The sequence below is a fragment of the Eulemur rufifrons genome, chromosome 1 (assembly GCF_041146395.1).
Source record: "Eulemur rufifrons isolate Redbay chromosome 1, OSU_ERuf_1, whole genome shotgun sequence".
Classification (NCBI taxonomy): Eukaryota; Metazoa; Chordata; class Mammalia; order Primates; family Lemuridae; genus Eulemur; species Eulemur rufifrons.
In genome coordinates this window covers 3,926,278-3,940,126 of record NC_090983.1, presented here as the reverse complement: position 1 = coordinate 3,940,126, position 13,849 = coordinate 3,926,278, and the positions used below count along the sequence as shown (strand labels likewise).

At 52.6% G+C, this 13,849-nt stretch overlaps 2 protein-coding genes across 2 annotated transcripts in view; one reads left to right on the top strand and one right to left on the bottom strand.

Moving 5' to 3' along the window:
- IQCA1 (IQ motif containing with AAA domain 1) overlaps positions 1 to 8,715 on the bottom strand; it is a 199,992-nt gene extending 191,277 nt beyond the window's left edge. The window contains exons 1-3 of the mRNA XM_069465364.1: positions 8,478 to 8,715; positions 6,646 to 6,812; positions 406 to 591 (exon numbers count right to left, since the gene is read on the bottom strand). Coding sequence (XP_069321465.1) covers positions 406 to 591; positions 6,646 to 6,812; positions 8,478 to 8,715 — 591 coding nt within the window. The remainder of the gene's footprint in view (positions 1 to 405; positions 592 to 6,645; positions 6,813 to 8,477) is intronic.
- Positions 509 to 12,599, top strand: ACKR3 (atypical chemokine receptor 3). Its single transcript, XM_069465712.1, has 2 exons — positions 509 to 564; positions 10,695 to 12,599. The coding sequence occupies exon 2, from the start codon at positions 10,720 to 10,722 to the stop codon at positions 11,806 to 11,808; it is 1,089 nt and encodes a 362-aa protein (XP_069321813.1). The 5' UTR covers positions 509 to 564; positions 10,695 to 10,719; the 3' UTR covers positions 11,809 to 12,599.
- Positions 12,600 to 13,849: the final 1,250 nt, after the last annotated feature.

Here is a 13,849-nt window from a genome sequence, read left to right as displayed (position 1 = left end):
GAGAAACTAACAAAGAAAAGCCAGGCTTAATAAATCAACACAGAAGTTCAGGAGTTCAGAGTAATCCGTCTTGGGAACAAAGTCTTCCCTAGAGCTAAAAGGCATTCAAAGGACCTCTTGGTGTTAATGGGATTATTAAAGATATACCTGAGACCAGATAAATATTTGATGCTTTTGCAAATCACTAGGGTTTCTTTGCGGTTTTTCTTGTGCTGACGTTTTCCCCCATGGGGTCTGGACCTCGCGTCTGCGTTAGACTTTGCAGATGCAGGCCGGCTGGGGTTTCCCGGGAGCGCGCCGGTGCAGGAAACTGCAGACCCGCGCAGTTTGCAGGGGCGCGCGCGCGCGCGTGCGCGTGCGCGCATGCCCGCGCCGGGGCGGCGCGCAGAGAGCGGTGAGGGTTACAAAGCTGCCATCTAGAGGCGTCTGCGGTCCCCGCGGTGTATATAACGCAGGTCTGCGGCCGGGAGCTCGCAGTTGCTCCGAGCTGCTCGGGCTGAGCGCGGCCGCCCGGTGCACAGCGGTGCGCAGCAGCACGGCCAGGCGAGCAGCACAGCCAGCCAGGTAAGGAAGCTCCCGGGCAGCGCCTGGCTGAGAGGGGAAGGGCCACAGGCAGAGCTTCTGCTCTCAAGCACGGTGGCCTTTTGCAAGGGAGCTTTTTAAATCGCTGAGATGGGTGCTTTCGAGTCTGCGGGTTCTGGTTTCTGAGAGCTCAGGCTGCACGGAGCTCGTCTGCCCTGCAGAGAGCTTTTGCTAATTCCGGGGCATCACCTTTCGCCGCAGAAAGCAAAGGGCAGTTTTCTTAAGTCATTTGGGGAAGGAAATTTCCATGTGTATCTGTTGGATTTAGGAATCTGGCGTTTATTTGCTGCTGTGGGTATTTAAGCTCCAGTAAGCAGGGGAACTTTGCAAGAACACAGGCTGTCCATTCTGCTTGCCCAGAGTTGGCGTGGGATTAGCTTGGCACCACTGTGTACCTGTTTTGCTTCTGGTATCTCAATTTGGAAATAGAATTGGCAGCAAATGCATGATTCCAGAAAGATGAACACTTTATTAAGAGGCATACTTCAATGGAACAGATAAGTGTGCCGAGAACCTTTGTGAATACAGAATGTATTTGAATTCTGTGCTTTGGGGGGTTACCAGATCCTGTGAGTCCAGAAGCTATAAATGTGAATGTTAAATACAGCCTGGTCTTGGTGTCTCTTGATTGCATCCTTGCTAATCTAATTTGAGTACTGTTCTCTCAGAAGGTGTTAGGTCCAACTTCAATTGGAAAACATAAGCACACATAAAAGTCTAGTTATTCTGTAATTTAAATATACTCTTCAGGTGAAATAGGAATGTTGTTCAATTTTGTTAGCATACATAAAGATTCAAGGGGTGACTAAGAGTAAGAACTTTGGAATGAGGTCATGATGGGTGGTTAGCTAAGACTTGTAACTTCCAGGGAGAATGAGAAGTTGTAAAAGTCAGACTGGCTGTCTCTCCTCCTCTCCTCTGTTCTTTTCTTTCCTTTTCTTTTCCTGCCTCTCCTCTCCCCGCATCTCCTCTCCTCCTCTTTCCTCTTCTCCTTTCCCTTCCTTTATTTCTTTCAATTTATTTGCTCACAACAGCATTAATTAGTTTTTCAAAAGTGGGAGAGAGCCTCCCTAAATGGTTCACAGCCCTTTGAAGGTATTGGTGCAGTGATAGCCTCTGAAACTCCAGTCTGCAAAGTCTCAATGTGGTAACTTTTTTCTTTTCTTTTTAAAAGCAGATGCTGCCTTTGTGTCCCTTTATTTATTCCAGGAAAATGCGGAGATCAAGTGGGCATGCCTAGCAGAGAAAACAGAGGCTGCCGATTTCTGTGCTTCAATTTTCTATGGCTTTTAAATGGATAAACTGCTTGTCTATTTTTCAGCAGAATATGAGCTTTCCCCAGTGCAAAGCCTTTCTCTAAAGCAGAGTTGCACATGGGAGCTCTAGCTTGGAAACAATTTGCTCTTTTTCCCCCAGTCTCTGCCATAAACACTTGAATGTGCACACAACTGCTGAGCCTAATGCCACAACCTCCAGGAGATTGGGGAGGGGGAAGGGGGGAAGCCACACAGGATGGGGGTGGAAAAGCAAAGGAAAAAACTGAGAAATGGCTGTATTTTGCTGCCCATCAGATTTTTTTTTTTTTTTTAAAGGGGCATGCATTTAAGTCATAGTTTAAAAAAAGTTCCAGAAAGTATAGCCAAGGCAGCATGTCTGTGCTTAATGGAGCCAGGACTTCGGGGGTGAGTTTATCCCATATTAACAGCAAGTCCTCAGAGAGTTGAAAAGGTATTATGATTTCTAATCAGGCCCAGAACGGGCTGAGTATAGGCTTTCTGAATGGAAAAAAAAAAAAAAAAAGAAAGAAAAAAACCAAAAAACAAAAAACCCTACTTAATCAGGAACAGTGGCTTTTTGTGTGATCATTTTAGGAAGAGAGCTCCTGTTTTCAAGTCGACATGAGGGAAGCTGGTTGAAGTTACTCAGACCTGAGGCTGAAGGGCAGTCATTTTGTAAACCTTAAGAGTAACCAAGGGGAAAGAAAAGACCTCAGAGATTTTGGAACTTTAGATTTTCTTCAATGACTTTTGTAGAACACGAATGGAATTTGGGGCCAAAAGGCATTTGTGTCTTTAAACTAGGCAACCAAGGAATTTAGTTTCACTCTAAGGAACAAGAGTAGTATTAAAATGCCTTCCAATTGGATTGCATGTGTGTAGGTATAATTTAGAAAGGAGCCAAAGGTTGTGTCATGTCCAGTGTTTTCAAAGCCCAGTAAAGAAAAAGTATAGCTCCAGGATACATATTTCCTATCAAAACAAAAGCAGACAAGCCCGTAAGCAAGAAATAGACAGATCAGGACAGGGAGGGGTGGAGGGAGTGTCCCTGATTTTGAATACTTGATGGTTTTCTGCAGGGAATATTTGATGCTTTTCTTACTAAGAATCTATTAATTTAGAATTGGAAAAAAACCCAGTATTATTGCTTCATTACTAAAGTGATCAGGGAATTGCATAATTTTATGGTGACTATTTTGCAGAGCTACAAGTAAGTTTGGAAGCAAACTGCTCTGTCCTCGGCGCTCTAAGGGCGGAGAGGGCTGAGACTATCTCAGGTGGCCTTGAACCTCTGTTGGCCAAGGGTCAGATAAAGGAGCCCTGGGCAGTGTGGGGGACTTCACATTTTGCAGGCTGGGCCTGCCAGATAGCAGGCGTCTTTCACTTTTCCTGTTGTAACAGATACCTTCCTAGACGTCTTCCCTCAGTTTCATATGAAGAGCTTAAGACTGTGCAGCAGTCTCCTGGGAGTCCCATCATGTGCAGCTGACGGCCCGTAGCGAGGCAGCTCTCCCAGCCTGGCTGACCCCGCGCTGCCTCGTCCTGGTCCTAAGCTGGGTGGGAATTAGGGCTCTGATTACACCTGGCCAACCCAGACGTTCCCTTTGTGACCTGGGACTCTCTGGATCTGCTCTTCTGGGTACAGCTCTGCTGCCCTGGCGGGCGACTGAGCACAACAGACCAGATCGGGTTTCTGGATGTGGGATTTATTTTATCCTCCAACACTTAACGTGGACGAGGATGGGCCATGTTACTGTGGAGTATGTCTGAGGACTCCGAGGATAGGACTCCAGGATAGGCCTGTATGTGAGTCTGGGCATGGATTTTTCTCTATTATTTTTTGCGTTCTTGAAGAATTCAAAGCAGTTACTTACTGCATAAAATAAGACCAGTCAGAGTCACTGTAAATGTGTAGTCAAGACTGTTTTCCATTTGCTTGGCACTGGGGGACAGACAGCTCCCCATTCTGTCCTCAGGCCTGGCAGATAGCCACAGACTGCCTGGACTGACGCTTCCCTGGACTTCTGCCCCAGGTTGGTTGGTTGGGTCCCCCATAGACGTGATGCAGGATTGGCAAAAAAGAATCAAACTCCATGATGTGCAATTGCCTGATGGTTCTAGAGGCAGTGAGGATTCTTATCTGAATTGACACTCGGTACCCACTGGGAGCAGCCAAGTGGATGGGGCAGTGCTTTTGCGAAGAGACCAGAGCATGAGCTTCTGTAGCATGATTCCCACTGGACAAAGCCTCTGGAGAAGCTGGAAGTGGGAAGAGAACTCTGTTCTTAGCCACAAGCCCGAGAGAACCCAGTGCTGTCCTGGCCTCAGTTTCCAAGTGTGCAAACAGCGAGAGCAGCTGCACAAGGTGATCAGTGCTTGCCTTGGGACAACACTGAATTTCTCCATGAAATTCCATTGCAGGTCACAGGTCACAAATTGCAGAACTCTAGTAGAGGAGGCAGAGGTCCTGAAGGGCCCAGAGGGCCAGGGGCCCCTGGTTTCAGAGCTGTGACCCAGGCCCCCAGGCCCCCAGCCTGTCCGCATTATCTTATCTGCTCTGCGTAGAGGAGCGACTCCTCCCTCCCTGCGGGTGTCCGCTGCAGCCTGGTCTGCACCCAGGCGCCAGCACCCACTGCAGAGCCTTCTGCCTCCTTTCTCAAAAGCCTTTTCTGCCCCAAAGCTCTGTCCTTGCTCAAGACCTGCCTGGCTCCTGCACGGGCAGGCCCAGGCCTGAGTTCCCTGCCCACCCTTCAAGGCCCAGCTCTTACCTCCATCTCTCCTTTGTGGAGGGTCTTTGCCTCCGCCAGGCTAGGTCACTCTGCCTTCATGGCAGGGCCTTTCTGGAAGGTCCCTCCATCACTCCACCCTCCTTGAAGGCCCCATAAGCCCCTGGAGTGGAAATCCCTCATCGCCCTGCCGCAGGGACACCCACCACCTTGCCCAGGTGTGGGGGGTGAGTGGGCCTTCGTGCCGTCCTGACCTTCCCAGTGAGAAGGCAAGTTGTTGGGAGCAGGGTGAGATGATGCTGGTTTGTCATCCTCATGTGCCCCAGAGCCGTGCCCCTCGCAGAGAGGCTCTGCCAGCACCAGCTCTGCGAGGATTTCAGGAAAGCCTCTTCTGCACTCGCATTTCCGATCCAGGCCTCGGATCTCTGGCCCTGGTGGAGCTCGAGTCACTGTTGAGGTGTTGGACACCTACTTTGTGCCATGTTGCTTCGCATCCTGTGGTGACACGAAGATAAATAAGACGCCTTGCGGGTTACGGGGCTTGAGCAGGGACAAAGTGAAGGGGAGGAAATGTAGACAGCTTGGTGGTCCAGTTGGAGACTGGCAGCCTGGGGTGGGCAGAAGGCGGGAGAAACAGGAGGGCAAAGGGCACCAGGTGAGAAGCGCCTCCTGCCTGTGATGGGAGATCGCACGTGTATCCAAGGCAGTTTTGGTGAACACTGGCCAGATTCCTGAACACTCGGCAGCCGCTGGAAGGAACTAACCAGCATAAGGACATCTTGGTTGCAGGCAAACCACTGCCCCATGGAAATCTAAACTTGGGGACTTCTAATTCTGGCTGTCCCCCGGCTCACTGGGTGAGCTCAGGCAAACCATTTGGATGCAGCTAAATACCTCGGGCTGCTTGCCGTCGCTCCGTCGTTGTCAAGGATACTTGGTTGATGAATAATAAACCTCAGAAGGGAGAGGCATCTCCCAGAAAAGTCCTCCGGCCGACAAAGAAGAGCCCTTGCACGGTTTGGGACTGTGAGTGGCAGAGTGGCAGGCCCCAGGCCGGCGGGGAGGGCTAGACATAAGCCACGGCCACAGGAAAAGTCACTTTCTGTCACGGCAGACACTCGATGCTGTCGGAGTGCAGGTGTGGGACCAGGTCACCAAAAAAAGAGATCCCTGTGCAAAGCACACAATGAGATAAAACAGTAAATGTTAGGAAAAAGGGCATGAAAACTGACGTTTGCTGCTTTTTGTTCTCATTTGAGTCTCTGTGGTTTACAAAAATGGAACATACATGAACCTTTATTGTTTTGTGGATCATTCCTCCCTCTATTAAAATTTGTGAATTCTTAATGTCCAATTTCAAATAATACAGAAGTTTGTAGAGTAAAAACTACAGTTCTCCTAGTCCCCTCATCCCACTCTCCTGGCTCCAAGTGTTATACGTATTGCAGATCTTTTCCTGTGCTTCTAGGGACGTATGTTTACATAGACAAATGCACATCATTTTTAATTCTTTTCTGCACAGATGGGACTGTACTGTGTGTGTGCGTCTGCACATTGCCTTTCACTGAACAGTGTGTTGCGTGTTCGTAGAGGCGGGCTCCGCGCTCTCTTTACAGCCATGCATGCTCCGGCCTGGGCGGGCCGCACTGTGTGGGGTCAGTCCTCCACTGATGGACATTCGTGCTGTCTCTGATTTCTGCTAGTGAATAAAATACTGCTGTAATAAACATCTTGTATGTATATTTGGGGACATGTAATATTTCAGGAAGAGAAATGTGTGAACTTCTAAACGCATAGAACTGGGAACATCTTTTGTTCTGAGCCCCCTTTTCATTCTGTCTCGAATCTTTACACAGAAGCCTTAAAACCTGAGTGTCAGAAGTGGGTCTCACCCCCCAGCCTGCCTGGGCGTGTGTACTGACCTGTGGAGAGGCTGGCAGTGGACAGGTTTGATGAACACCCAGAAATTTCTCTTAAGTCCTGGCCTCGAGTGGGAATGGAGTTGCTGGTTGATTCCAGCAGAGGTGACTGGGCTGAGTGGGGGGAGGTCCCGTGGTTACCAGCCGTCCCCGCTTCCCAGCGCAGACAGACCTGTGGCCTGGCTGCAAGGCATTGTGTCTGTGTACGAGGACCCGGGCCAGCCGGTCCAGATGTGGGCGGACGCAGTCGGCTCGTTCTGTGCTGGATGAGGTAATGCCCTGCTTTTGCTCGAGGGGAGCTGGGGTTCCTGTGCAGGGCACTCCGGGAGTTCGTTAGAGCCCTTCCCTCCCTCTCTCCACTCTCAGATTTTGCAGGGAGCTTTGTCACCAGACTGTGGGGAACCAGGGGCCCTGGGTGGATACTTCATAGTCTGCCCTGTCATACTTTTGTTCACAGCGGGGACTCTGAGAGCGTCACTTAAGATCTAAGCAGGTAATTCAGGAAGGGCCTTTGCTCCAATGGTGAACGCACACCATCAGCGAGTGGCCTCACAGGCGAGTGGCCCTGCCACCCCAGACGTCCTGCCCACGGGCGGGGCTGCAGGGCCTTTGTTGCAGACCACATTCCATATTACGCGCAGCTCCCCGTTTTCAATGAGGGGATTGTCTTTGTCACATAATAATCTCTTTTCTGGAAACACTCCTTGTTTGATTCTGAAACCTAACGCCTGGAAAATACTGAAATGACAAAAGCCTAAGCTATTGTGTGACGTTTTTGTTTCCTTGTTTTTTGTCTTCTCTTGCTCCCCACTGAAGTATGCAGAGGACTGATGGCTGCACTGTCTGCTTAGTCTCCTCTCTGTGCCCCCTGCCTTCGTCTGCCCACTGGCGCCTTCTGCAGGGGGCAGAGGGAGGCCCATTCAGGCCTCTAGAAGGCGAGTGGTCAAGGTGGGCCTCTGGCTTCATCGCCGGGCCAGTCCGAGTGTGGGGTGGCCGGTGGTCAGCGATTGACAGTCACTGATGGGTGGTTGACGGTTGGTGACCGGTGATCAGTGGCCCCCCAGCCTCTGCTCTGTCCTCCAGCCCCTGGGCAGGAGCAGCGAGGCCCTGCTGGAAGTTTCCCACTGTGCCGCCCTGGCAGGGGCAGGGAGAGGGTGGTGAGGGAGATGTGCCCAGCTCAGAAATCCCCTGCAGAGCGGGCAGGGAATGTGGCGGTCACAGGACTGACTCAGAGGACGAGTCATCACTAAATCAAATTTTCTTTTTCCAGGGGCAGAGGCAGAAACCCCAGGGGGCCCCGAGCCCTTTCCATGTCCCCCCACCGCTCTGGGCTGAGAACACCTGAGGCTGGCAGCCCCGGGCGTGCGTGCGTGAGGGAGTCTGCTTTGTGGGAAGAGTGGGAGGTCCCACAGGGCGTGCTGGCAACACACAAGCCAGGTGTCTTCTCATTTTGTGACCCTGCCCCCCACGTGGGCCTGTCGCCGGCCAGCACCTGGCAAGTCGTGCGCTGGAGGGCAAGGGAGGCGGAGCCCGAGCGATGTCTCCTGGTGTGAAGAGAGCGGTGGGGCGGGCTCCGGACCCAGGTTCGGGCAACAAAGGCTGAGGGTCGCTCCTTTCTTTCCTCCCTGCCCCCGTGAATGGCCCCAGACCCCAGGATTTATGGCTGCTTTTGCCGAAGCCAGTGGCTGTGCCAGTGGGGGCAGAGGAAGGCGCCCGAGGCAGGCGCCGGCGGAGCGGTGGGGCGGTGGCTTGTCCTCCACCGAGAACCTCTGCTCCCCAGGGAGCCTGGGGTCAGATGAGATCATGGGGCGAAAGTGTTCTAGAAACCAAGCCACACTGCAAATGTGTTTCGTTTTAAGGAAATGGGAGAAGGACTAAGGGTCACTGCATTGCAGCCCCGCAGGAGAGCAAGGGTGGGACCGTCGCTTGGCTCTCTCCCGGAATCCGGACGCAGAGTGGAGGGAGGGTCGCACCAGGCTGTTCAGAGCCCAGGGGAGGTGGCAGTAGTGGCTTCAAGGCACAGTCTGGGGCAGGCTGTCCGCCCTGGGGCAGGTGTGGCAGGTCAGGGAGGCCCAGCCTCTCCCAGGCGTCCTCCACAGCCTTTGGGCCCAAGTCCTTTTGGAGTCCTTGGAGCTGTGTCTTAGGACCGGGTGTTCCAAAGTCTCCTAATTTGCGTTTATTTGTCCTACACTTGATCTTGCTCATCTCCATGGGTGCTGGACTTGTGTATCAGGCCTTGCAGCAAGCGGGTGGTCATAGGGCTTGAGCCCTCCTGGTGGTGTGGCTCTGAGGACGGTCAGGCTATGTGGCCTGTGACCATCATGGGAGGACGCTGAGGCCCGGCGAGGTCACCAGGAGGGACCCCCAGCAGCTCGGTCCCACGGGGGTGGGCGGGGACTCCCCAGAAGCTGCAGCTGGGGATCCAGGTTGGTCATCAGCTGTGCGTTGTGAGGCTGTGGAGGTGACCCTGGAAGGCAGCAGAATTTCTCACTTCTCAGAGATCCTGTTCATGTTGTGCCAAAGGAGAGACTCGTCAGGCCGCTCGGTCTTCGGGTGAGCTCGTGAACCCCCTGCTCCGGGAATATTTAGTACTCAGCCAGTAAGCGCCAGTTTCCAGTGTAGGAAAGAGTGAAGTGAGGTTCCGCTTTTCACTAAAGGGGAAAAACTGCCAACCTCGGGCTGGAGAGTCCCCGGGTTTGCTGCTTGGCCAGGGAGGGAGAAGGGTGAGCTTGTTTTGGGCGTCTGCTGGGGGCCAGACTGTGTTAGCCCTTTCCCCAGGGTGTCTGTGCGGAGGGAGGTGGACGCAGGCGGGGTCGCTGACTGCTCTCAGGCCAAACACTGACGAACAGAGGAGCCCGAATCCCAACCAGGCGCCCCTGCTCCGGCAGGTGCTTTCCCAGCTGGGGCTTCTCACACGCCACACGCCGGCGTGGCCGCCTGGGCACCGACCCCCTGCCCGCTGTCCTCGATCCTCCAGGAAGCTCTCAGTGTAACCTGGAGTCCACTTTAACTGAACTTGGCAAGTAAGCTCCACTCTAGGTCAGTCCTTAGCTGTGACAGGTGAGGGGGGAGGAGGGACAGCCACTGAACTGTGTCACTCCCAACAGCACCCCGGGGGCTGGTTTCTTCATGTCACACTCCCCCGTGGTCGCACAGAGGGGCTCGGGCGGGGTTCCCTGCTGACCCCGGACCGCAGCCCAATGGGCAGCAGAAGGCAGCCCTGGTAGCTCTCGTGGCAGGTCAGTCTGTGGGGACATCAGGTCCAGACCCGTGGCTACCCTGTGGCCAGCTTCTCCCTGGGTGTCGAGTGGCGACAGTTGGGGTGCTGGCCTCCCGTCAGGTCAGCAGGGAAAACGGCTGAGAAAATCACCAGCCCTCCAGAAGTGCGGCAGGTGTTGATTTCCGTGCTTTGCACAAGTTGCTCTGGGAGCAGTTGAACAAATAAAGCAGTGGAAAGCCAGGCGACAGCTCAGGCTTGAGACAGCTGGTTGGTTGCCCTCGGTCGAAAACCTCATGGCAAGCCCCGAGTCTGCAGGTTTGGGGTGCAGTCTAGCCGCAGGGCACCCCGCATACGCTCACCCTGTTTCCGGAGGTCTTCACCACTGCAAGGTGAAGGGGGCCCAAGGCTTAGGTTCACATGTGAATTTAGCAGAAAAGTAGAAAGCACTGAGTCACATTCTAAATGCACGTGGGGAAGAGGATTTAAAATGCTTTCATGAAGACACCACAGCAGGACACTTGTTACAACAGTGCCAGGAACAGATCCACGCTGCCGTTCTGTGGGGACGTAGGTAAAGTGGCTCCTCGGCCCCCTGCCGAGAGCAGACCACGGCCTTGCTGTGGCCGCGGCTCAGCGCCTGATGTTTCTTTGGCCCCTGCACCTTGGTGACTTCATACCTGGGCACAGGTGGGCTGGCGATGCCATGAGAACACAGCCACGAAAAGACACAGAAAGCAAACACTGGTTTTCTCTTGAAGCCTCACATGGGTTTAGATTCTGGATATGTTTTATTTTGTTTTGGAGAATTCTATTATGGTTGTTTTCTCCTTTCTTTGCAAAGACATTGCCGAACTAAAGGGAAACAGCTGAGTGTATTGGGGCACTGGAAAAGCATTCTGCCTAAGCTCGAGTTTCTTCTAATGAGTGATTTTTCTCTCCCATCTTTTTTGTTTGTTTGGTTTTCCTGTAGGTCGTTTGATCGCTCCCCTCAAACCATGGATCTGCATCTCTTCGACTACGTGGAGCCGGGGAACTTCTCCGACATCACCTGGCCCTGCAACAGCAGCGACTGCATCGTCGTGGACACGGTGCTGTGCCCCAACATGCCCAACAAGAGCGTCCTGTTGTACACGCTCTCCTTCATTTACATCTTCATCTTCGTGATCGGCATGGTCGCCAACTCCGTGGTGGTCTGGGTGAACATCCAGGCCAAGACCACGGGCTACGACACGCACTGCTATATCCTGAACCTGGCCATCGCAGACCTGTGGGTTGTCATCACCATCCCGGTCTGGGTGGTCAGCCTGGTGCAGCACAACCAGTGGCCCATGGGCGAGCTCACGTGCAAGATCACGCACCTCATCTTCTCCATCAACCTCTTCGGTAGCATCTTCTTCCTCACCTGCATGAGCGTGGACCGCTACCTCTCTATCACCTACTTCTCCAGCACCTCAAGCAGCAGGAAGAAGATCGCACGCCGCGTCGTCTGCGTGCTGGTGTGGCTGCTGGCCTTCTGCGTGTCCCTGCCTGACACCTACTACCTGAAGACCGTCACGTCTGCCTCCAACAACGAGACCTACTGCCGGTCCTTCTACCCCGAGCACAGCATCAAGGAGTGGCTGATCGGCATGGAGCTGGTCTCCGTCGTCTTGGGCTTTGCCATCCCTTTCTCCATCATCGCCGTCTTCTACTTCCTCCTCGCCAGAGCCATCTCGGCTTCCGGCGACCAGGAGAAGCACAGCAGCCGGAAGATCATCTTCTCCTACGTGGTGGTCTTCCTGGTCTGCTGGCTGCCCTACCACGTGGCGGTGCTGCTGGACATCTTCTCTATCCTGCACTACATCCCCTTCACCTGCCAGCTGGAGCACGCCCTCTTCACGGCCCTGCACGTCACGCAGTGCCTGTCGCTGGTGCACTGCTGCGTCAACCCTGTGCTCTACAGCTTCATCAATCGCAACTACAGGTACGAGCTGATGAAGGCCTTCATCTTTAAGTACTCGGCCAAAACAGGTCTCACCAAGCTCATCGATGCCTCCAGAGTCTCAGAAACCGAGTACTCTGCTTTGGAGCAAAGCACCAAGTGACCCTCCCTGCAGAGGCTCTGGGACACGGGTGCTGGCTTCGAACAGGGTGTTGGGCCGCCTGGTTTTCTAGAGTAGAGCAGAGTCGCTTCGGGTCTTGACGCTTGAGTAGCGTGAAGCGGGGAGCATGTGGCGTTGCCCGTCTTTTTCTCTCTTTCCTGTGACGACGCGGCTGTCACCTGGCTGTGTGTCCCGACAGTCGTGTGACGGGTGGCACTGCGGAGTGTCGAAGCTGGCTTCAGGACAGGCTTACCTGGACTTCTGTAAGATAGGACTTTCTGTGTTCCCTGAATTTGTTTTATATGGTGATTTGTATTTAAATGTTAAGACTTTATTTTCTCACTATTGGTGTACCTTATAAATGTATTTGAAAGTCAAATATATTTTAAATATTGTATGGGAGGTATAGTGCTGACATATATTCTGAATGTTGTAGTTTTAAGATTAGTTTGACTTCAGTTTTGACTAAGGATGACATTAATTGTTAGCTGTTTTGAAATTATATATATATAAATATATATAAAGATATAAATATATGCCAGTGTTGGCTGAAATGTTTTATTACCATAGTTTTATATCTGTGTGGTGTTTTGTACCAGTGCAGGATATGGAACAGCAACTGCTCTGTAATGCAGTTGGTGACATTAATAGTATTATAAAGTTACATTTTAAAAAAAAAAGCAACAAAAAACTGTTCGGGGCTGCAAATCTGTGCACAGAATGAACAGTTGTATTTCAGAGAGCTCTCTCAATGTGTAAGTTATTTTTTTTTAATAAAGATTTTTGTTTCCTAACAATGCATTCGAGCCTCAGTTTTAAAGCGTGTCTGGCATTAGGTGGCACATATGATAAGGATAAGTGGGTGTGTGTGGCACGCAGGCCCACTGTGTAAATGTGTTTAGAAAAGGAATGCTACCGTAAAGCAAAACCCAAGGGGTTAACTTGGATGAAATGATATGAAAAGGAGTGTTTTGCTTTTGTAGACAATATTCGGGCAGTCACGGGTTTGGTGGGAGCCGGCCGGCAGGTGCAGCTAGATGGCCGCCGAGAGGAGCTGGTGGCCGCCGGCTGCCTGCCCAGGATGGGTTTGGGGTCCAGGAGTCATGTCCCCATCGGTACTACCCGTGTGCTTCCAGGGCCACATGTCACAGCCCCCCAGGCCTTCTGTGCTAAGGTGAACACCTCCCAGAGCAGTGCTTCCTACTTGAACTTTCTGTTTAAATTATACCAACCCATGACCTTTTTGAGGCCACACGGTGAGTGGATTCCTGGCCTGAGCATGCCGTTGCTGGCACCGTGAAAGTGCACTCTCAAGAGTGGCCAGTTCTTGCTGCGCCCTCCCCAGCTCTGCGTGGAGCTGCAAGAACCACAGCTCAACAGGCAGCCGTCTGGGCGGGCTCTGCCCTCACCACCTCCACCTCCGAGGAGACCGCTGTGCACAGAGAGCTGTTTGCCAACACAAGGGTGGACCCACATCAGGTGCTCCAGTCCGGCTGTGAGCTCGGGGGCTGCTACCAGGTAGGAAAGCACCCTGTGCGTGTGGACGTGCCCAGGGCTCACCTAGCCCAGGGGCGCAGAGACCCAGCCTGCTGTGGGAGGCTCCTATTTCCTGCAAAGGGCTTCAAGCCTTATAACTTGAAATGTCTGCTAGGTACACACGTATGTCCTCGGGTGTGTACACACCTGGTCTCCCATCCAATGCTGGATTCTGGTTAGATAAAATAATCAACAGTGGGCTGACAGCACAGCAACAGGCAAAGATACCAAGGTGGAGGGGAAATAAGTAGGATGGCAACGCAAAGTTGGGAAAAGTGTGACCCAAGTGTGTGTTCCTCAACAGTAAAAATGGATCGCACGCTGTCTCTGAGGCTCCCCGGGGTCCAAGTTCAGATGGAAACATGCTCTCCGAGTGGTGCATGCCAGTTGGGAGGGGCAGCCGGGACATAAATCGCAGTCCCAAGCTCAGCTGTGCCACAGGCACGGCATTGAAGAACAATTCAGCTTAATTTCGGTTTGGAGGCCCCACCTCGGTCAGTTCAGAGCC

What these genes read in the sequence shown, in the direction of transcription:
- ACKR3 (XM_069465712.1), top strand. Translation starts at nt 10,720, where the DNA reads ATGGATCTGCATCTCTTCGACTACGTGGAGCCGGGGAACTTCTCCGAC.